At 55.7% G+C, this 21847-nt stretch overlaps 1 protein-coding gene across 1 annotated transcript; it reads right to left on the reverse strand.

Annotated features, from left to right (window-relative positions):
- Positions 1-9325: 9325 nt before the first annotated feature.
- Positions 9326-20554, reverse strand: WNT5B (Wnt family member 5B; the record flags this gene model as incomplete). Its single annotated transcript, XM_082849935.1, has 4 exons — positions 9326-9784; positions 14398-14690; positions 19186-19433; positions 20469-20554. The coding sequence occupies 4 exons, from the start codon at positions 20552-20554 to the stop codon at positions 9326-9328; spliced, it is 1086 nt and encodes a 361-aa protein (XP_082706061.1).
- Positions 20555-21847: the final 1293 nt, after the last annotated feature.

The following is a 21847-nucleotide window of genomic DNA, read 5'->3' on the forward strand; positions in this document are numbered from 1 at the left end:
CAGGCATTGAACCTGCGCCCCCCCCTGCAGTGGAAGCATGGAGTCCTAACCACTGGACCGCCAGGGACGTCCCACGAATTCTTAGATCTCCCCAGATTTTAACAGCCAGATGGAGGGCAAGCTCGGGCCCTGCAATTACCCAAGCTCCACTCAACGCCCAGTTCGAGCTTCCTCTCCTGGGTCCATGGACAGCGCCTTGCGTGCTCCTGGGCTCCCTTCTCTCCGAGCAGATAGAGGATGGGTGCCCAGAAGTGCAGGCGAGCCTCTGAGTCTGCAGCAGGAGCTACCCTTCCTGCTCTTACCCCCGTGGTGGACACAGCCCGGGAAGCGCTCGCACTTGGACACCCTCCACCCCACCCCCATGCCGCAGCCCCTCGGTCCAGCGCAGCAGGCGATTCCCAAGGCGTCCTGGTCCTACTCGGCCGCCAGCACATCTGAGCCCGAGAGTGGACTGACCAGAAGGGGGAGGGCTCCCTGGGGCTGAAAATATGCACGTAATTCGGAAGTATTTTAGGGTGTCTCCTTCTCTGTGGTAGAAGGTACTCACCTGTGATGGAGAGGCGGGTCCTGGCGTGGAACCTGGGACCTTCCTGGGGGAGCAGCTTAGAAGAGGGATTTCCAGAGCTCAGCTCACGGCCTGGTCTGCTGACGTCACACATTCTCAGGGCCCTTCTGAATTCTGAAGAGCACCATTATTCCAAACCTCAGACTCATCAGCCCCTGGAAAGGCAATGGGGTTTGTGTAAATCCAGGGAAGTGCCCAGTGGAGACCGCCTGTCCTCCATCTCTGCTGGGGGCCTCGGGCCCCTCCTGAGGGCCGCATGTCCCCACCTCCCTGGGTAGATGCGCTCTGGCCCTGGGGCTGAAGTCCAAGCCCATGTTTGACTTGAGGACCCAGGGGATGTGTGACCTCGTCCCCCCTCCAGCCGATTCCACTCTTGTCGTCTGTGCTCAGATCTACAACCTTCCCACGATCATCCCTGCGGCTCAGGCCTCTCCCACCAAGAGGCCATCTTACCGCTCCTACCCAGGGCCTCCTCCAAGGGCCGCTGTCTCGCCTCGCCTGACGGCTGAAGTCCTTCTGCTGTGTTAGTTACATCACCAGAACAAATTAAAAATTTCAGAGAATCAAAAACAAAAAACCCAAAAAACGAAACAACAACAACTGTCTTGTGTAAAACGAACCCACCGTGAGGCAGCTCTGTAATTCACACGTAAGGCGAGTGACCTAGTCAGTTCCGCTGTCCTGGGCACACAGCAAGCGCCAAGCTCAGCGCCCACCATCCGTCTTTGCTTCAACATGTCTTTCAACACCCTCTCCTCCCTTTGTGCAGATTCTCTGTGTCCTCAGCTCTGCACTCCCTGTTCCCTTCCCTTAGATTCAGGATGGCCAAGTTCCCTCGGCCATGTGCCTCTATCAGAAGAGATTTCCCTACTCACCCTTCTCATTCAAAATTCTTGGTAGCGGGACCTCCCTGGTGGTCCAGTGGGTAAGACTCTGTGCTCCCAATGCAGGGGGTCCGGGTTCGATCTCTTGTCGGGGAACTAGATCCTGCATGCCGCAACTAAGGGTCCGCACGCTGAAACTATCAGCGCTCGTGCCACAACTAAGGCCCAGCACGGCCAAAATAAAAATAGATAAATAAAATATGCATATATACTAAAAAATTCATGGTGGCAAGATGGGGAAGATTATTGTACACACCTGAGTCTCAGAAGGAAACGGGCACCTCTTACTGCAGGTGACTACATCCTGTGATCACCCAGAAATCCACTGAGGAACCGGAAGGGCCTCTGGAGTTGCTCGGCATCAAGTAGCAGCTGTGTGAGTCCGAGGATGTTACTTGACCTCTCTGAGTCATAGTCTTCCCATCTGCAACATGTGGATAATAACACAGACCCTGCAGAGGTACTGAGAGAATTACCCATAATATATGCAAAGCAGCTGGTACAGTCAGCCGGCCCTCTGAATGGTAGCTATAGTTACTCCCCACCTCTGCAATGATGACCTTCAAGCAAGCAGGGTATTCGGCTGCCTGGAAACTACTTAGGGGCAGGGGATCCGCCGTGGCTGACACATGCCACTTCCCAGCCCGAGCTCCACTGCTGTCACGGACGTCTCGGTGGCCCATCCCAGCCAGACTAGGCACTCCCCTCATCTTCCTTGCACACTCAATCTTTAAAAAATTAGTGGGCTTCCCTGGTGGCGCAGTGGATGGGGGTCTGCCTGCCGATGCAGGGGACGCGGGTTCGTGCCCCGGTCTGGGAAGATCCCACATGCCGCGGAGCGGCTGGACCCGTGAGCCGTGGCCGCTGGGCCTGCGCATCCGGAGCCTGTGCTCCGCAACGGGAGGGGCCGCAGCAGTGAGAGGCCCGCGTACCGCAAAAAAAATGAGTAAAATATGGGAATTCCTTGGTGGTCCAGTGGTTAGGACTCTGAGTTCTCACTGCCGAGGGCCCGGGTTCGATCCCTGGTTGGGGAACTAAGATCCCACAGGCCATGCGGCGTGGCCAAAAAAAAAAAAAGTAGTAAAATTACACTGACCTAATTCTTCCCAAATTCGTCCAGACGAAACATGTAAAACTCAGCCGAGCTGCTGTCCAGAGTCTGTTTCTGGCATCAACCCGCAAAGACCCCACGCCCAGCTTTTGAGCTGAGGTGCGAGCCACAGACGCTGGGCTGGAGCTGGGGAAACAGCGACACTGTGTGGCCAGGAGGAAGGCGAGCCCTGCGCAGAGTGGGCGCTGGGGACCTGGCCCTGGCTCAGGGAGAGGAGAGGCCCTGACAGTCAGAAAATAGAAAGAGGAGGGAACACAGCACCTTACACGTGCGAGTGGACCCACTTCCTACTCAATGCTCCTCCCGTCCCCAGCCTCAGACTAGAAGGCAGGGCAGTGCACGCTCTCAGATCGGAAGGGACAAAAGCAGGCTGCCCGCAGGGCATTTGTAACGTTTCCAGTGTTTGCTGCCTTTGCTCCTGGGAGCCGAGGGAGATTTACAGAAACATCGGGCCATCTTCCTCCCTCTCAGATATTTCCTTTTGGTGAGGACTCAGACCTTGCAGAACTGAGGAAAGTGTGAAGGAAGCAGCTGGTGCTGTAGAGTTATTACTGTCAAAGGGAAGTATCTTTATTTTTTGTTGTTTGTTTAATTTCTTTTTCTTTAAAAAATTTTTTTGTCTTCTTTTTCAAAGGGCAGTATCTTTATAATTGTTTTTTGGTTTGTTTTGCGGGGGCTTTTTTGGCCACAAGGCATGCAGAATCTGATCCTCAACCAGGGCTCAAACCTTTGTCCCCTACATTGGCAGGTAGATTCTTAACCGCTGTGCCACCAGGAAAGCCCTCAGATCAATTTCTGTCACTTGGAACTTATTTTTTTATTTTTTGCGGTACGTGGGCCTCTCACTGTTGCGGCCTCTCCCGCTGCGGAGCACAGGCTCCGGACGTGCAGGCCCAGTGGCCATGGCTCACGGGTCCAGCCGCTCCGCGGCATGTGGGATCTTCCCGGACCGGGGCACGAACCCGCGTCCCCTGCATCGGCAGGCGGACCCCCATCCACTGCGCCACCAGGGAAGCCCATCACTTGGAACTTTGAGAAAACAAACTACACTGTTCCCTCATCTGTTGAGTGAGAATCACCATTCCTCCAGCAATTATGTATGGAACCATCTCTCTGCAAGGTACTATTTGAGATTCTGGGAGACACAGCTGGGAACAAAAGAGATTTTTTTTAAAGTCCTTCCTTTATGAAACTTCCCTTCTACTAAAAAGGTCTCTGGAAAACCAGTAAATCTAAGGGAGACGACAACGTCAAATCAGAGACTAGCCAAAGGGCTGGTTGACCCAACAGACAGAGCACAGCCCCCAGTCCTAGAAAGCATGCTAGAGGGCCGGGCCCCTTGAAACAGTCACAGCCCTTTTGGCTTTAAAATAAAATTGGTTTAAAGGATGCAGCTTTCTTTTTTATATATTTTTTAAAAGTATTTATTTATTTAGGCTGCACATATATATGGAATTTAAGAAAAAAAATGTCATGAAGAACCTGGGGTAAGACAGGAATAAAAACACAGACCTACTAGAGAATGGACTTGAGGATATGGGGAGGGGGAAGGGTGAGCTGTGACAAAGTGAGAGAGTGGCATGGACATATATACACTACCAAGCGTAAGGTAGATAGCTAGTGGGAAGCAGCCGCATAGCACAGGGAGATCAGCTCGGTGCTTTGTGACCACCTAGAGGGGTGGGATAGGGAGGGTGGGAGGGAGGGAGACGCAAGAAGGAAGAGATATGGGAACATATGTATAACTGATTCACTTTGTTATAAAACAGAAACTAAAACACCATTGTAAAGCAATTATACTCCAATAAAGATGTAAAAAAAAAAGTATTTATTTATTTAGGCTGCATCAGGTCTTCATTGCAGCACACAGGATCTTTCTTTTAGTTGCAGCACACAGGCTTCTTAGTTGTGGCATGTGGGATCTAATTCCCTGACCAGGAATCGAACCTGGGCCCTGTGCTTTGGGAAAGCAGAGTCTTACCCACTGTGCCACCAGGGAAGCCCCTAGAGAGGGCCACTTTCTATAGTTGCCTTTTCTTTTACATCTTGGAGCAGCTGCTGCAGCCCCTTCTGATGCTTGCTGACGGGCCCACACTCGGGCCAGCTCGCTCTGTACTGCAGTTTCCTATCTGCTTTGGCCGTGGAAGCTTTAAGCCTATTTCCAATTATCCTGGGGAGCAGTAGAAATACACGCAAGTGACAAGTTAAATTTGCAGATCATTTAAAAACCTAATTTCAGCCACCTCTTCTCTCACTCTGTTATTTATGAAAACTACTCAGGAAGCCCCAGTTAACTGCTTTGGTTCTATCTTCTGTTGCCGCCTCGGGCAGAGCTGCAAATGGACAGAGTGAAGAGCAAAGGGCAGGCTGCAGGGGAGGAAGCAGAGCGTGGACAATCTGTGTGAAAATCCACTGTGTGAAGGCTCTTCCAAGCACCGAACATCTGACCTCATACCTGGGCCAAACCTTCTTACTTAGGGGCAAATTACCTGGCATTCTTATGTAAAATCAGGAATTAAAGCACCTTTCCTTATTGTTTGGGTATAACTACAGTGTAGATTCTTACATAACAAAGGACTCACAATAATACTTAGCAACCACGGCTGGTGGGGGGGGGGGGGGTCCTTCTCAGCCCCCCAGGCTTCTTCCAGAGACGTGAAGCTTGTCCTCCCAACCAGAGGGCAGGGGTTTCCAATAACGACAGGCAATCCATGTTCTGCAGCGTCTCAGCCAGAAGTGGTGACAGTTACTTTTATTTATTTATTTTTTACATATTCCATGTCTCCAGTGCCTCTCTAACTCCCCTCCAAAATTAATGAACGCGTTCATTCCTGTGTACATGGTCGGCATGGGCATGTACAAGCGCACGCACACGCACACATACCCCATGCACGCGCACGCACACACTGAGGTCCCAAAATACATGTGACCAGGGTCAGTGGGGGTCTGGCAATGCATCAGAGCCTGTTTTAAGATGGAAATGAGGACTTTTCCCACCTTCTTGGGACAGTGCGGCTCTCCTCCCAAGAAATGGGCTTCTTTCTTGATAAATCACTGGAGCTGTAAGATCGTTGTCTCGTGGAGAAATTTCAACCACAGACGTCTTGTTATGGGCCCAGAGCTCCAAGGATAACAAAGCTTAAATAAAATTATATATATATATATATATATATATTTTTTTTTTTTTTGGCCACGCGGCATACAAGATCCTAGTTCCCCGACCAGGGATTGAACCCATGCCCGCTACAGTGGAAGTGCAGAGTCCTAACCACTGGACCACCAGGGAAGTCCCTAAAGTAATAATGATTTAAGGGAAGAAGCAGGGCAGAATTTCAGAGGAAATAACCAACTTGGGGATTTAATACAAGTAGCAGGTTTTGTTTCTCAGCTCAAAGGATGGAGCGTGGATGACAACGACATGTATTCTCCAAAGTAGGACTTCGAATTCAGGTCCTGAGACTCTGGTCACAAAGCCTTTGTGAGTGGAGGGCTGGCCTCCTCTTGACCCCAGCTGTGGCTGTCTTCCCACCCTCCCATCTACTTTTAGTGGAGGCAGTCGGGCCTGCCTTTCTCTGAATTTCATCTTGAAGACAAGGTGAATGCCTGCAGACAGAGCTAAGTAAGTAACACCTTATTATATTCATAGTGGATCTGTAGGCTTCCCCCAGTCCCGGGTGGAAGATCCCAGGGCAGATCGGTTCTTTCCCCTCTCGTCAAAAAGGCTCCCTGGGGAATTCCCCGGTGGTCCAGTGGTTAGGACTCAGGGCTTTCACTGCCATGGCCCGGGTTCAACCCCTGGTCAGGGAACTGAGATCCCACAAGCTGCTGTGACACTGCCAAAAAGAAAAAAAAAGAAAAAAAGAAAAAAAAGAAGGGCTCCCTGGGACGGCTGCTTGGTCCAGGCATCTCATTAATTCAATTAGGCTACATGTTAATACCTTTCAGGTGCCAGGGAATTCTGCACGGTGTTGCCAAGAGTACCAGGCTGGGAATTAGGGCCCAGCTGCCTGTCTCCCCGTGGGTCCTGGGCTAGCTCTCAACGCCTGTAGGTCCAGTAGAGTCTCTGCACCACCAGCGCAGGGTTCCCTCAGGTCCTTGATGAGGGTGTGGACAGTGGTCCTAGCTCCACCCACCCCAGATCAAGTGAATAAACATTTCTGGCATTGCAGGTCTAGGACTCCGCATTTTCACAGCACACTAAGGTTTAGGACCTGCTCGTGGTTTGGAGGTCCTCATCTGGACACACAGGAGCTGGGGGTCTGACTGCCACACTCTCTGCTCAAACAGTCTACGGTTCTGAGCAGAAGCTTTTTTTTTTTTTTTCTCTCTTTTTTTGCTTCGCCGCACAAGCTTGTGGAATCTTAGTTCCCCGACCAGAGATCGAACCCTGGCCCCTGGCAGTGGAAGTGCGGCGTCCTAACCACTGGACCGCCGGGGAGGTCCCCAGAAGCTCAGTCTTCTAGGGCGGGCTCCACATTCTCCACCCACTTCCCACTGCCTCACCGGCCACGCCACAGGCAGCTGCGAATTCACCAGGATCCCACAAGCGTGTGACAATAAGTCTAACTTCATCCCAACCCGTTTTGAAAATTAAATAACCCCGAGACCTGGTTGTCAGCGGCTGCACCAATCACGTGGGTGTTTGGACATACAATCTGCTCCGCAGTTGGAAGGAAAACATTGGGTATTCGCCCATTCCCGGGCCAGGACTCTGCAGGAATAAGCTCGGCGTGACAGGGGTGAGCCATCTCCCTTTGTGAACATGGGGCCACCTTTTGGGATTGTGGGCAAGTCACTCCCAACTAACTTTCTGAAGTGTCTGAGGATGAACTGGGTCTCAGCTCTTAAACACTTGCAGCACCTGATACAAGGTGACTCTCGGGGTCTGTGGACCCGTGATGTAGGCAAGGGCGATGAAGCCAGCCAGTGTTTCAAAACGCTGACGGTCACGGTTGATTTGGGTGACTGGTTGGTTGATTTGGTTAAATGCCAGCGATTGAAGCCAAGGACACGCTTTTGATCTTTCGTAGGCCGGGTGGTGTGAACACTTTCTCTCATGGACCATCCCTCTTGAAAATGGCGACCCATCTGAGTAACCGTGCGAGGAACAGTTACAGGGAACACAGCCCCACGTCGGACGTTCCTCGGTGTCGAGTCAGGAGGTTCTTCTTTAGGTACTAAAGGCACAGCAGGATGTGGGACCGTGGACACCCTCGGGCAGAATCTCTTTCACACTGTTCTGCAGCATCGTTTGCTCATTATAACCAAGTTAATTCCGTAATCCCATCACTTCCCCGGAAACAAACTTTTCTTACATCAAACTGGTGTCTTTTGTGGCTTCTGTCTCGCTGGACAGCCTGTCTCAGTGTCTCTCCCAGAAACCCCCGCCTTTTCTAGGGTGCCTGAGCTCTGCCTTATTCTCTCCTGTCCCAGATACTCCAAAACTGAAGTTCTGGCCCCAAAACCGCACATGGCAACACGGAGAAGCCAGCAGAGGGCATCCCCAACGCCTGTGGTCACCAAGAGCCCAGGAAGACTGGTGGGAGGTACAATGCGGAAGATGGGAAGAGGAGGTAAATGTGAGGTTTAACCCTAACTCTCTGAATTCTGTTCAGAGCAGAGATGTTAACAGCCATCATTTAACTCTGTGTTGCCCTTGCGGAGAAGGCGTGCACGCACGCGTCACCTTATGAATTCTCATGATGTCCCCCTGTCCCTGCAACACCAGACTAGGGCTCTGAAACGTCTCCATTCTCTCGCCCTCTTCCGTGCGTGCACCGTGTAGCAGGGTTCCAAGGATCAGATCGAAAATAAAAGGACCCATGAGACATAACCGTGTGTCCAAGTAAGGAAAGAGACACTTCAGTGGAGGGCGTTTAATGTCAGAGGGAAACTACATCTGGGGCACAGGTGAAGAGCCCGCAACAGGCCGGCCGAGCATGGCTGCACCTGCCCCAGCTTCCCGCAACGGGGAGGGCCGGCAGAAGCATCAGAGCGTCCGCTCCCTGCGCGGGAGCGCGGTGCCACCCGCCCTCGCCGGTCACCACCTGGCTTTCTGCAGCTCGGGCACAGAGAGTCCATGTCTTTCCTGACACATCAGGTCAAACGACCCCTCCCTCCTGGTGCAGGTGCCAGTGAATCGCAGAGGAAAAGTAATTCTCGCTGGAAAGGCAGGCCCCGGAGTCTGGGGAGGAGCTGTCCCTCTGTGGTCCCCACAGACGGCGTGGGGCCTGTCCTCTTTCCTGTAACCGTGGATTCTGCAAGTACGCACACAGACGAAAGTGCAAGGAGGCACTGGGCCTCTCATGGAACCAGTCGGTGTTCTGGACGAGACCCAGAAGATGCCAGGCGTGAGGCTGGGTTCCCGTCACTCCACGGGGCCGCCCGGCCCAGAGGCCAGGGTCGCAGGGCAGTCACCCACCCAGCAAAGACTCCAGACATCACCAAGTTCCCCCTCCAAGCACCACCTCTGTCCTCAAGGCCGCGGTGGGTAGACAGGGAACATTCCCAAGTCCCTACCTCTTGAGAGCCCCCACCAGAGGCGGGGCCAGAGCCCTTTTCCCACCCACTGGGATCAGAGAACCAGCAAAATCCAACCCTCCAAGATTTCCAGCGTCTCTTAAATAGGCTTTTCCTTCCCGTTTTCTTCCTTCAATTATTTACCATCCATCCTTTTCTTTATACAAATATAAAATAGATTTATATAGATTTATATCCTATAGACTCTGTGCAGCAGCGCGGAGGAGCACAGGAGAGCGGCCCTGTCTACTTGCAGACGAACTGGTCCACGACCTGCGTGCACTTCTTGCAGCGGACGAAGCAGCACCAGTGAAACTTGCAGTGGCAGCGCTCGGTCTGCACGCTCTTGAACTGGTCGTAGCCGCGGCCGCAGCACATGAGCGCGCAGCCGTCCAGGCCCTCGGACGTCTTGTTGCACAGGCGGCCCTGCGTGCCCAGCGAGCCCGTGCTCTGGTCGCGCAGGCAGTAGTCCGGGCTGGGGTCCACGTAGACCAGGTCCTCGGGGGTGGGCTGCTTGAAGCGGCTGTTGACCAGCTCCAGCTTGCCCCGGCGGGTGATACGCATGGCAGCCGCACTATCGTACTTCTCCTTCAGCTGGTCCCCCACCTTGCGGAACTCCGCCAGCTGCAGCCAGCAGGTCTTGAGGCTGCAGGACCCCGAGACGCCGTGGCATTTGCAGGCCACGTCTGCCGTCTTATACACAGCCTGCGGGGAGAGGGGGAGGAGAGAGAAGGGGATGAGAAGGAACATCCCTGACGGAAGATGCCCAGAGGCTGGCTAGGGCGAGTGCAGGAGGGGGCCGGCAGGGTGCGTGTGCGGAGGGCCGGTTTTGAAAGTGGATAAAAGGAACAGCACACAGAAAACTTCTGGGGCGGTGACGGCCGTGTCTGAGCCACTACCAGGATGGTACACGTGCCCTTTTTGTTACCCATTTATTATCACCTGAAATTTGTCACAAGAAATGTGTCATCGTTACCAGCAGGAAAAAAAAAAAAAGGCTATTTCTATCTTGATCAAAGTCTCAAACAAATAGAAACCAACAACATGAGTCTAGCTTTTATACGATGTGGAGCCCAGTCCAGAAAAGGAATCAGCCGTACCGGGAGCCTGTAACAGAGACCGCTGGCACGGCCCTGGCTCGCCGCAAGCTACCCACAATCTTGTCAAGTCCCCTAAGAATTCAACGGTCCCTTTTTCTACGTTAACAGCTGGTCACTAGCTCCACAGTCATCGGAGCCTCGCCATAAACCAGCACGTTGTGACAAGACACCCCCTGGGAGTGAGTGACGCAGGGGAGGGGCAGCCCAATGCTATGGGAGAGCAGACCGCTGGGTCCATCTCAGGGCGGATGTCTTGGAAAACAAATCCACCCAGAAGTCACTGAACCACAAAAATGGGAGGAGACCTGAACGTGGGCTACCCCAAATCCAAATGGAAAAGCAAGAGCAGACCAGAAAGCTGCTTACAAAGTGCCTTTCAGCGAAAGCATACGGATGCATTGTGTCAACTAGCCCTGGCAGCCGGCCCAGAAGTGCAGATGGCAGGATAAAGATGCAGGTCCGCTGCCCAACATTTTCTTCTGCCACAGCTATTGTCACCGACGCAGGCAGGACTCATTTGTCAAGGGTTTCTCTCGGCTTTCTTTTCAAGAGTCCCCAGATTGTGTCTTTATTCAGCACTGCGGCTGGGACCGCTGCAGGTGCAAGAGACAGCTTCAGCTGCATCAGCTCATATCACTCCTGTCCAAACTCTTCCTGATGTTTTTCTGGTACAGAACTATTCCCGCTATTTTCGGGTGGAGAAACTGTCGCTCTACATGAGGCTCAATAAACTGTGGAAGGGCCACCCAGGAAGGGCTGCTCACCAAACCTGCGGCTTAGGAACGGATTAGGGTGGAGAAGTCAGGCAGGCCCCTCCCCAAGGCTAAAGGCACCAGCACTTGGCTGGCAGCTCCAGGCCAAAGGCAGAAAGGAAATGACACCCCATTCCGACAGGGACTTCAAAGACGGGGCCGCAATCGTCCTCTGGCGCAAATCCCCCGGGTCTGAGCTGGAGCCTGACATTCCTTGGAAATGGTCCTCGGTTTAGAGAGGGATGTCAGGCAGCCGGTGCTGTTAGAAGAAGGAGGAAACATTAAGGGCCTAAAACTGTGTACCCGACACTGAGTGACTGGGGGTGAGGGGTGGATAAGCATCTCCACGGGGAGATTTGGGAGGGACAGGAATTTTAGTAAAACAAATCCGGAAGGGAGAGCGTCACTGACCCTCACTATTTAGACGTCCATTCTCCCTTCTTCTAGGAAGAAAGACACCGTAGAGACGGTTATGTTTGTATTTTAAATATTTTACTGTTGCTAATATATAGATGCTCCTCTTGCAAGAGAAGGAGGTTGGTGATTTTGGCCCTTGCTGCGAACTGAAAAAGCAAGAGAATGTTTTAAAAATTTTCTTAGGTCTACCTCTCGCCCCCTGGCTGAGCCCCTTGCCTCTCCTCCGCATCTAACGGTGTGACGGAGCTCGGTCACTGGCAGGAATGTCACAAGGACGAGGCAGCTTTCATCTGGAAAATGCTCAGAGGCCCTTGAGTGGCAAGGCAGTATCAACCCACCGCCCCTGGCTTCAGTATTGTACAACAGGTCCCTAGAGGCTCTCAAAGGCCAAGAGAAATTTCTTGCGAAGTATGCCCGAGATTTCCTCTGTGGTCAAGACGTCAGATCCTAGATATCCTACCCTTTAAAAAGATCTGGTTGTAAAATACCGGTCTGGGGCATTTTCCATGCCGGCCACCTTCCTTCCTGAGGAAGGTTCTGTGTAGGTGTCAGGGGGCGGGAGGTGATCGATGGCGAGCCCTGCTCCTTGGAGGGGGGATAAGACACAGAGAGGGACAGAGACTCCCCACCTGGAGCAGATGGACGCCGGGGAGAGATAAAGGGCTGTGCAGAGGTGAGGAGACTGCAGGGGGCAGACAGACGAAGCCGGGGAGGGGGTAGGACAGGCTGATGGAAGGCGCAGCCGAGATAAGGGCTGGAAAAAGCAAACAAACAATTAAGGGTGAAGAAATGAGGAGCCAGCAGAAGTGGGGCCGGATGAGGACGAGCGGCTGGGCACCTCCGCATCTGCCCTGGGGCCCCAGGCACGGCTCCGAGCAGAGACAGGAAAGCCTTCCTGAATTTGACCTCTTGCTAGGAGGCCGCGGGGAATTTTCCCTGCACTGTCACGTGCAGAGGTCCCAGGGCAGCCCGCTCCTCAGGAGCTGGAGTCAGCAAAGTCTAACACCTCAGGCACGTCCGCAGGTCTCCACCGCGCTTCAGACGCAGAGACTGCCAGCCACGGGGGATGGGAAGATTGTGGGAGTACGTGGCGTTTGAACTGGGACCTCGAAAAATGGGTAGAATTGGGGCATTCAGGAGATAAAGTGAAGACCCTAATCTTTTTTTTTTTTAAGTCAGTCTCTCACGGTTAGACTCCCAAAGACTGGCAAACAGAGAGGAAGTCGTGGGAGACTGAGGCAGCTCCACAGATGCCCTCAGAGCAGAAGAGCTCTGGTCTCTCCACCCGGATTTATAGCACAATAGCCACGGATCAGAGCGACGGCCCGACCTCCCGACACGCCGCAGCTGAACACCCATATCTGGCTGAACAAAACCAGCCTCTGGACGTGGGCTCTGCACGGAAGATGCTGGGCAACGACCAATTCTAATTTTGACTTGAGGTCACGCTAGTGATGGCGCTAGGTTTACACACGGGTACCGTGTTCTGCCAGCACCACAGGATGCTAAGTCACAGAAAAGGCATTTCCAATCCCCTTTGTTTGATATGTGCTCCTATGAAACGAGTTAGTTTTTTAAGAAATTAATATATTAACACTTTTTAGAAGTATATCCACATCCTGTTACTGAGTCACCAATGAACCAACATTAAATTCCTGAATTTACTTCTCCAGAAACTGCTGTTCCTGTTTTGTCGTTGGCTCATTGGCCTCACTAAGTACCTTGCTGGGCCCCGAGCCCGGGCTTGACGCAGACCTGAGTGTGGACAGCTCTCCCAGAGAGAGGTCTGTGTGGTTTCCTGAGAGGTCGTGGCCCCGGCCCTTCGCCACGAGGGCCTCCCGCCACCCAGCACTCGGGCCTCAGACCTCTGTCCAGGGAGATCTGGACGCACATCCAGGGTGGACGCCTGAAGAGTGGAAGACAGCTTCTGGCAGAGCGAGGCCTCCCGTCGGTAGCAGAGGCAGACCCCGTCGGGGCAGACCCTGCTCGGGAGAGAGGAGCAGGCCACGTGCTCAGACACGGGGGCTTCCCGAGCAGGTGCCGGCAGATGAGGCCCGAGCTCTCCAGCACCCGTGCAGGAAGCCCAGAGCCCTGGCCCAGGTGTGCTCTGCACAAACAATAAGCCCAGCTCTCCCCAAACCTACATTTTAGTCTCCACTGAAATTGAGGCTCAGAAGACCCTCGCCTCTTACATGAGATTGACGAGACTAGGCCTTCAAAGGATGGTTGCCTTCCACAGTTCCACTTAAGTTAAAGCACCCAAGTGTGTTTGCCGTCAGTACTGAAGTGTGCTTTTGGACTGGGTCTCGGGATATGCATGATGGCAGCCCTGAAAAGTCAGCTCTGCTTTACCTGAGCCTCTGACAAACCATAAACCCCAGACGAGGTCTGATGGCCTAAACCTCCAATCATCCTAGCTGTTCACACGACACAGGAGGGGCGGTCAAGACGAGAGGTGTCTGGGGTTCTGGTGATGAGACTGCATCTAAGTCCTACAGGCACGGTGTCCTGTGGAGAAACAGATAAGGCTAAACGAGTGGCAACTGCGTGTGTCTTGTGGGAAATGGAGCCTTTGGAAGTCAAGGATGAGTTCCACAGTGTGGGAATCTAGGTCAGCATCGTAAGAATCTCTGTGGTCAGACTCAACCCCTTCCTGGACCAGCTGCCATCACACAGCAGAGCCCAGGAACAGCCGATGGTCTAGTTGTCTGCGAGGGTGGGGTCCTTCATCCTGGTGTGTGTGGGGGCGGGGCCCTCCATCCAGGTGTGTGTGGCAGGGTCCCCTGGCCAGGTGTGTGTGTGTGGGGCCCTCCGTCCAGGTGTGTGTGTGGGCGGGGCCCCCTGTCTAGGTGTGTGTGTGGGCGGGGCCCCCTGTCCAGGTGTGTGTGGGCGGGGCCCCCTGTCCAGGTGTGTGTGGTTGGGGCCCTCCGTCCACGTGTGTGTGTGGCAGGGCCCCCTGTCCAGGTGTGCATGTGGGTGGGGCCCCCTGTCCAGGTGTGTGTGTGGGCGGGGCCCGCCGTCCAGGTGCGCGTGGGGCGGGGTCTCTTACCCTCCGGCCGGCCTCGTTGTTCTGCAGGTTCATGAGCACGCGGCCCTGCTCCTCCGAGCCCTTGGCGAAGTTCTTCTCGCGCTCGCGGGCGTCCACGAACTCCTTGGCGAAGCGGTAGCCGTAGTCCACGTTGTCGCCGCAGCCGCCCCACAGCCAGTCCCGGGGCAGGTCCTTGGGCCGCGCGGCCCGGCTGCAGCCGCACGTGGACAGCTCCCCCTCGCGGCAGGCACGGCTGATGGCGTTGACCACCCCGGCCGCGCTCACGGCGTAGGTGAAGGCCGTCTCCCGGCTCCCTGCGGGTGGACAGGAGACGGGTGAGGCCCCCGCCCCCTGCCGCCCCGCCAGCCCGCACCCCGGGAGGGGGCACCTCTCCCTGCCGAGGCCCCCGGGGTTAGAAAGCGCCCTGGACCAGGAACCGAAGTTGACTCGTCTGCCCGTGAGCCCCTGCAGCCCCGGCCTGCACCTCATCCCTTCCGGAGAGGTCGCCCCGGCTGTGCCTTCCTAGGAGCCCGGCCCGAGTGGACGGGAGGGGGGCCATGGAGGCACTGGTGGACCAGGTGGGACAGTCGGAACGAGACTGGGCACAAATCATGGGACCCACAGTGCAGCTCTATCCTGGCAAACACCTCTCCTTCACAGGTCTGTTTCTCCCCCTCCACGAGTCACACATCTGTCTTTTTACGCCTGCATTATCTAGCTGGACAGCGGCCGAGACCAGGAGTAGAAATGAACTAGGATGACGGAATCCAGAATCCTCTGAGCCGTTTCCCTCTGTCCCCCGAGGTCCACACTGCCTCCCACCCCGACAGCACTGGGGGACCACCTCCACGGTCACTCAGCACGGTCTTTCCAAACGTCCAGATCATTTCCCGTAAAAAATCCAAACTGTGCGGGCTTCCCTGGTGGTGCAGTGGTTGAGAATCTGCCTGCCAATGCAGGGGACACGGGTTTGAGCCCTGGTCTGGGAGGATCCCACATGACGCAGAGCAGCTGGGCCTGTGAGCCACAACTGCTGAGCCTGCGCGTCTGGAGCCTGTGCTCCGCAACAAGAGAGGCCGCGATAGTGAGAGGCCCGTGCACCGCGATGAAGAGTGGCTCCCACTTGCCACAACTAGAGAAAGCCCTCGCACAGAAACGAAGACCCAATACAGCAAAATAAATAAATTAATAAAAACTCCTATCCCCAACATCTTTAAAAAAAAAAAAAAAATCCAGGGCTTCCCTGGTGGCGCAGTGGTTGGGAGTTTGCCTGCCGATGCAGGGGACACGGGTTCGTGCCCCGGTCCGGGAGGATCCCACATGCCGTGGAGCGGCTGGGCCCGTGAGCCATGGCCGCTGAGCCTGCGCGTCCGGAGCCTGTGCTCCGCAATGGGAGAGGCCACAACAGTGAGAGGCCCGCATACAGCAAAAAAAAAAAAAAAAAAAAAAAAATCCAAACTGTACTTTATTGCTATAGTGAACCACTTAAGAACCCATATGATGGATGTTCTACTTCAATAAAAACGTTGATAAAAAAATAATACTCAGCCACCAGGGACATGCAAATCAAAATCACGAGACATCACTTCACACCCACGAGGATGGCTATAATCAAAAAGGCAGGGCTTCCCTGGTGGCGCAGTGGTTGGGAGTCCGCCTGCCGATGCGGGGGACGCGGGTTCGTGCTCTGGTCCGGGAGGATCCCACATGCTGCGGAGCGGCTGGGCCCGTGAGCCATGGCCGCTGGGCCCGTGCGTCCGGGGCCTGTGCTCCGCAGCTGGAGAGGCCACAGCAGTGAGAGGCCCGCGTACCGCCAAAAAAAAAAAAAAAAAAAAAAATGCTGAACTGTACCACACATGAATTACATTCAGTAAAGCTGTTATGAGAAACGATAAATAATACTCGTATGGACTCAGGTATGGAGGGAGGGGAGGCATTCTTATCAGGGAACTGAGATTCAGTCGTGATCTCAGCGATTAAACCAGGCAGGATCTTCTGCTCCCCACGCGCCCCCTCTTCTGAGCCTCCAAGGGCAGGGGTAGCCGTCCCACGATCCTGTCTTGGCAGGTGGTGAGGAAGGCAGTCTGCAGTCACTGCACCTGGCCCTACTTCTGGATGGTCTAGGCACAACACAGTGAAGTTTGCAACCAGAACAGACAGGGCGAGTCGGTTTTTCTCCAGTAACCAGGGGTCAGGAGAGGCACCAGGGAAAACCAGGTGACGCGGGAGCCACACTCATGATTCAGCCCTCGGGACTGATGTGTGAGCCAGTGTGAACCACAGCCAGAGGCAGGATCTGTGGGTCTAGGGAGCTAGACTATGCGAGCTCCCAGGACGGTAAGATGGCCAAGGGGTCTTAGGGAGGAGGGACTGGGCACCCCTTTGAAGGAGTCATGCCTGAGAAGTCTCCCTAAAACAGTTCCTCAACTCCCAACCTGGCATCCAGGGACAAGGAGGAGAGTCTGAAGCCGGGCCCAGATCTACACTCCATCCGCTGTGAGCATCGCTTTTACAACACGCCTTGGAGAATCGGGTTGGGTTCCCAAGGCCACCCACTCCATCTTTTTAAAATGACTCTCATCCCCAGAATGTTCTTTCTCTGAGCAAGCTGAAAGATGCCTCCCTATAGCTTCCCTTTTCTGGAGCTAATCCCTCTTCCATTTGACAGCCCTTCAGGATTTGAAAACAACGAATATGCCTTTTATGTTTTCTCTTTTCCAAGCTACATATGTCTGATTTCTTCCACCACCGTTCTTTAGCAAACACGCTTTGCAGAGCTGAGTCACCCCTCTCAGAATTGCCTTTTAAAATAACGTTCCTGCAGCCGAGCGCAATCCTGCAGACGTCAGGGCTCTGAGGGTCCAGCCCACCATGTAGTTGGATCCCGGTCTGTCCCGGTGAATGCCCTCAGGCCCCCCCGTGGTCACTCTGTCTCCTTTGGTTGGGGGCATCATTCGGCCCTGAGCGCAGGCAGCTCTGCCTTCCTGGGGCAGCACGTGGGCCTCAGGGAAGCCTAAGGACAGACCTCGTGCTGCTCTCAGCAGCAGAGAACTGGGGGCGTCTCTATATGTGAAACAATACAGAGAGGATAAAGGCTGAGAAACCAGCAGCCAGGGAGCTCCTGAGAGGTCGTGAATCTTCCCGGGACACAGAGACAGCAGGACAACATCACGTCCTCTGTTCCACAGCTGCCCAGCTACCCGCAGGAGCCTCCCGCCTCCGTGGCCTCCCTGGCCTCCAGGCGAGGGGCCTGGTGCCCTCCAGGCCGCTCTGCTGCCCTCTGGTGGTGGACGCTTGCAGGGGCTCAGAGGAAGGCGTCTCAGAAGCCACCCGCCAGACACAGGGAGAGGACTCGCCAGAGTGCCTGGGCCCAGCGGGAGGTGGGAGGACAGCTCCCCAGACAGCAGAAGCCTGCAGGGAAGCTGCAAAAGGGGACGGTGAGAATAAGGCAAACAGAGGGGTTCCATCTGTAGCAGAGTAGGGCAGAGACTGGTAGCGTCCGCTTTCACTGGTCACTCCACCACGCAGACCTGCACCCCACGGAGTTTCTGTTCCCGACACGCCTTCTTCCCTAAAGCAAAGCCGCACTTTCGGGCCTTCACGCGACAAAATTACGTGAAAAGGATCTGGCCAACGTCAGGCATTCACTAGGTCCCAAAGAAATATTAGTTCCCTGACAGTATTAGGGGATGCCTCTCTCTACACCTGGGCCATCCTAGTTTCCTCACCTGAAACCCAGCAGGCAGGGAGGAGAGTGGCTAACCAAGACTCTCACCGGGAAGAAGGGACAGGCACTAAGCGTATTTGATCAACTATGAATGAATCCCATTTGACCCCCAGGCCTATTGTTTCGGGAAAGTTGCCCAGCAGGACTGTTACAGGAACTCATGAGAATTCCTTTCAAGGGCCTTGAGTTGATGCTGAAGGAAGAAGAGAGAAGCAAGGTTCAAAGTGTAATCTCCCTGGACCTCACTTCTCAGTGTGGGGCAGGGAGGGAGGGGAAGGGGGTCAGGAGAGGGAGGGGCCTTCGCAAAAGCGCAGAATCCCTAACTCCCCTGGTCCCGGCCTGCTGGAACCGCAGCCTCAGGGAACTGCAGAATGTTGCCTTGCGGGGGGGTGGGGGTGGGGTGGGGGGGGGAGCTGTTCGGGGAGAGTGTGAGCCGGGACATGGTGCTCTAACACCTTCCTTTTATGGCCCTGGGGATAAGAACCAGTAGAATAGGGCCGGATTTCTCAATTTCTTGCCAGGGAGGGGAGGATTGCATTTCAAAAGGACCTAAAACAATTAGACCCCAGATCACACCTCCATCTAAGCAATAGGGCAGCCGAAGAATCCTCGGCCAGGAGTGGGAGAGGGGACAGGACGGGAATCCAGGCGGGGCGGCCCTCTCCTCTTCCTCCCTCAGTCTGCCCCTCCCCGCCCTCACTTTCACACACATCCCCTTTCAAATGAAAAAGCCGGGACTGGATCTGGGTCAGGTTAACGACAGCCATCGCCAATTTGTCCCAAAGTTTCTCTCTCTCTCAGTGTCCAAGTGGAAGAGGCAAAACTCTCCAGACACTCAGCTCTCTGCCCACAGCTCTCGAGGAGGCCCTGGAGCTGAGACAGGGGTCAGTCGTGGTGGGCGGGCTTCCCGATCCGCTCTAACTCAGCTTAGACCCCCGCCCCCTGCCCAGAGGGAGCGCCTCTAGGCTCCCTGCTCGGGGCAGGGCGGGAAGCAGAGGGCCAGCTGAGCCCGAGACCACCCCCTAGCACGCCTGGCTCCCAGGCCGGGAAGCACAGCTGCTCCAGCCCCACGCCCCGCTCACCGATCTGCATGACTCTCCCGAAGACGGAGGCGTCGTCCACGGTGCTGCAGTTCCACCGCCGCTGCCGGAACTGGTGCTGGCACTCCCTGATGCCCGTCCTGGCCCCCTCGCCTATGTAGGCCATGTGCTCCTGGTACAGCTGGCACAGCTTCCGCTGGCCGGCGGAGAGCCCGGGGAGCTGGCTGCACACGGGCTGCGCCCCGATGATGAACACCTCAGGCCTCTGCACCGGGTTCATAGCCAAAGACCTGCAGCGAGAGGGCCGGGAGTGAGCGCGGCCCCGTGGCGGCAGCAGGCCTCGCACCTGACCCCCTCCCAGGGGAGGCCCTGAGCCAGGGGCTTGGGAAGGAAAGTCACCCAAAACCGAGTTCCTGCCTTCAAAGGGAAACTGAGGCACGAACGCAGGCGATGTGTGAGATGTCGAATGCCCGAGACCACCTTGGGCGTCTGGATCCACAGTGACCAGACAGGGAGGAGTGCTCCGAGCTGGGAGAGGGCTTCGGGGGGACGACCGGAGTGGCCGCCGGGTGGGCGTGCTGTGCGTGAGGCCGCTTCTCTGCAGGAGGCGCGGCCAGGCCACTGTGGCCCAAGTGCAGGATGTGTGCGGAAAGCAGCCCATTCCTTTCACGAGAACTCCCCTTAGGCCTTTAAAATCGAAACCAATTTACATACATGGCCGTATCCTCTAAAAGTTTGCACTTCCTTCTCTGCCACACGGCCCCTGGCCCTGCCCTGTAGGGCTCTCCCGCTCATCTAGCAGATATGATAAGGTGCTAAGTCAGAGGGGAAGGCTGTGGCTTTGCCATCTGAGCAAAAATGAGAGCAGAGCGCAGACCATGCCAAACAGGGGACGGGGGCATGCCTGCCATTCCCCTGTCCACCTGGCAGTGACAGTAATCTTAACAACACAAAAGGAAGCCACACATGCTCCTGCAAAGCCCTCATCAGGTCTTCAGACTTAGAAACTGGGACTCCTACTCTCCGTGCCCTCACCAGCAGGAAAAAAAAAATCAATATTCGTATTGATCCGAGAGCAACAAAAGAGCTGTTTCTAACAACCCATGGAGACGGAGGAGGTCCAGGGAAAGGGAACTGTGGACAGGATCAGAGAAAAAGCCAAATGAACTAATCCTTTCTCCTCAGGGAGCCTTTACGTAACGCTGGGGGCTCGAGAGACAAAGAGCTGTGCCCGTTCTCCTGGGGTTGCTGAAAAGGGAACGGCCCCTTCGCCCCTCTTCTATGGCCCAGGGGGCCAGGCTGGGAGGGCTGCAGCCCGCACTCACCACCAGGAGCTGGCCGCGGCCCGAAGCGGGGCCCAGCAGGCGAACAGCGCAGCGGCAGCAGCGAGCAGGGCAGGCGGGCTGGGCATGGTCCGCCCGCGCCCCCCGCAGGGCCCGGGGAAGACCCCGGGGGCCGACGGCTTCCGAGACGGGCTCCCTGGAGAGAAGAGGCCAAAGGCAGCAGTCAGTGTGCGATGCAGACCAGGGCACCGGGAGGGCCTGCTTCCCGGGGAAGGTCCATCTCTCCCCAGCCTCCCGTCCCACCCTCCCCTTCTCACCCTGGGGGTCGCTCCAGCCTGGGGAGCCCTGCTCGGGACCTGCTGCTTAAGGAAACAAGGGACTGAGAGACCAGGAAAGGGAGGAAAGCAAGGCATTTCCAGCGCAGAGCCGCTCCGGGCGGCGTTTAGGAAGATGCTGTGGCTGCAACTATGCAGGCCTGCCCTCCTTCCAGAACGTCCAAGGAGACGGGACCATCCCATCGGCTCCTCCCAGGGGTGTATCTGTTGCGTGCAGCTGAAAACACCTGGCGAGTTGGTTACCTACAGCCAAGCAGGAGCCTTCGTTCTCAGTCTGCACCCTTCCCCCGCTAAACGCGGTTTCCAAATCCCAGCCCGAGCCCACCGGGACAGACAGTAGGAGAAGGGAGGGACTTTTCACTTTCTCCAGCCAACTCCTCTGGGAAATGTAAAAGCTGCCTCCAGGCTGCGCCAGCGGTGGCCCCTCGGTGGCCCATGCCTCCTCTGTGCCCTCCAGGAGGGAGGGGTTTGCCACCCTCGCATCAGACTGCCTGCTCCCAGAGAACAGCTTTCCCAGAGCCCCTGGAGACAGACGGACCCTGGAGCAAGCCTCTGGCAACGCAACCCCACCTCCTCTCCTCCCTGAGCCCCCATCCAGGGCGTGACCACACCCCCAGGGCCCCTCAGCACCCCACCTCAACGAAACCCCCGCCCCCACACTCCGAGACCACCCCCATCTCACCGAGCAGCACAGGGCCTCCTGGCTCTCCGGGAGGGGCTCTGGGTCATCAGCCTGGGAGATACCTCTGTCCCGGGGCCACCAGGAGAGGAAGGTGGCCGAGCAGGGCCCGGGGGAGCTGGGGCATAGCTGTCCCCACCCCCTCCGGGCTTTTCTTCGGGAGGTCTCCGTCGGGGCGGGGGCACCCGCGGGCAGGTGTGTCGGGCTGGTGGGGGGCAGATCAAAGCCCCTTTGTCATGCAGAGCCAGCTCGGAAATGATCCGGCCTGGCGGCCGCCGGCAGTGCCCCACACCCTGCTTTCCTAACAGACCTCGCCTCCTCTGAAGAGGCCCTCCCCCCATAAAACCTCCCCGTCCCCCAGGGCAGGAGGTCTGTGAATGCACCGACTGGGCCCAGAGATGGAGCAG

This window comes from Leucopleurus acutus (assembly GCF_964270905.1).
Source record: "Leucopleurus acutus genome assembly, chromosome: 11".
Classification (NCBI taxonomy): domain Eukaryota; kingdom Metazoa; phylum Chordata; class Mammalia; order Artiodactyla; family Delphinidae; genus Leucopleurus; species Leucopleurus acutus.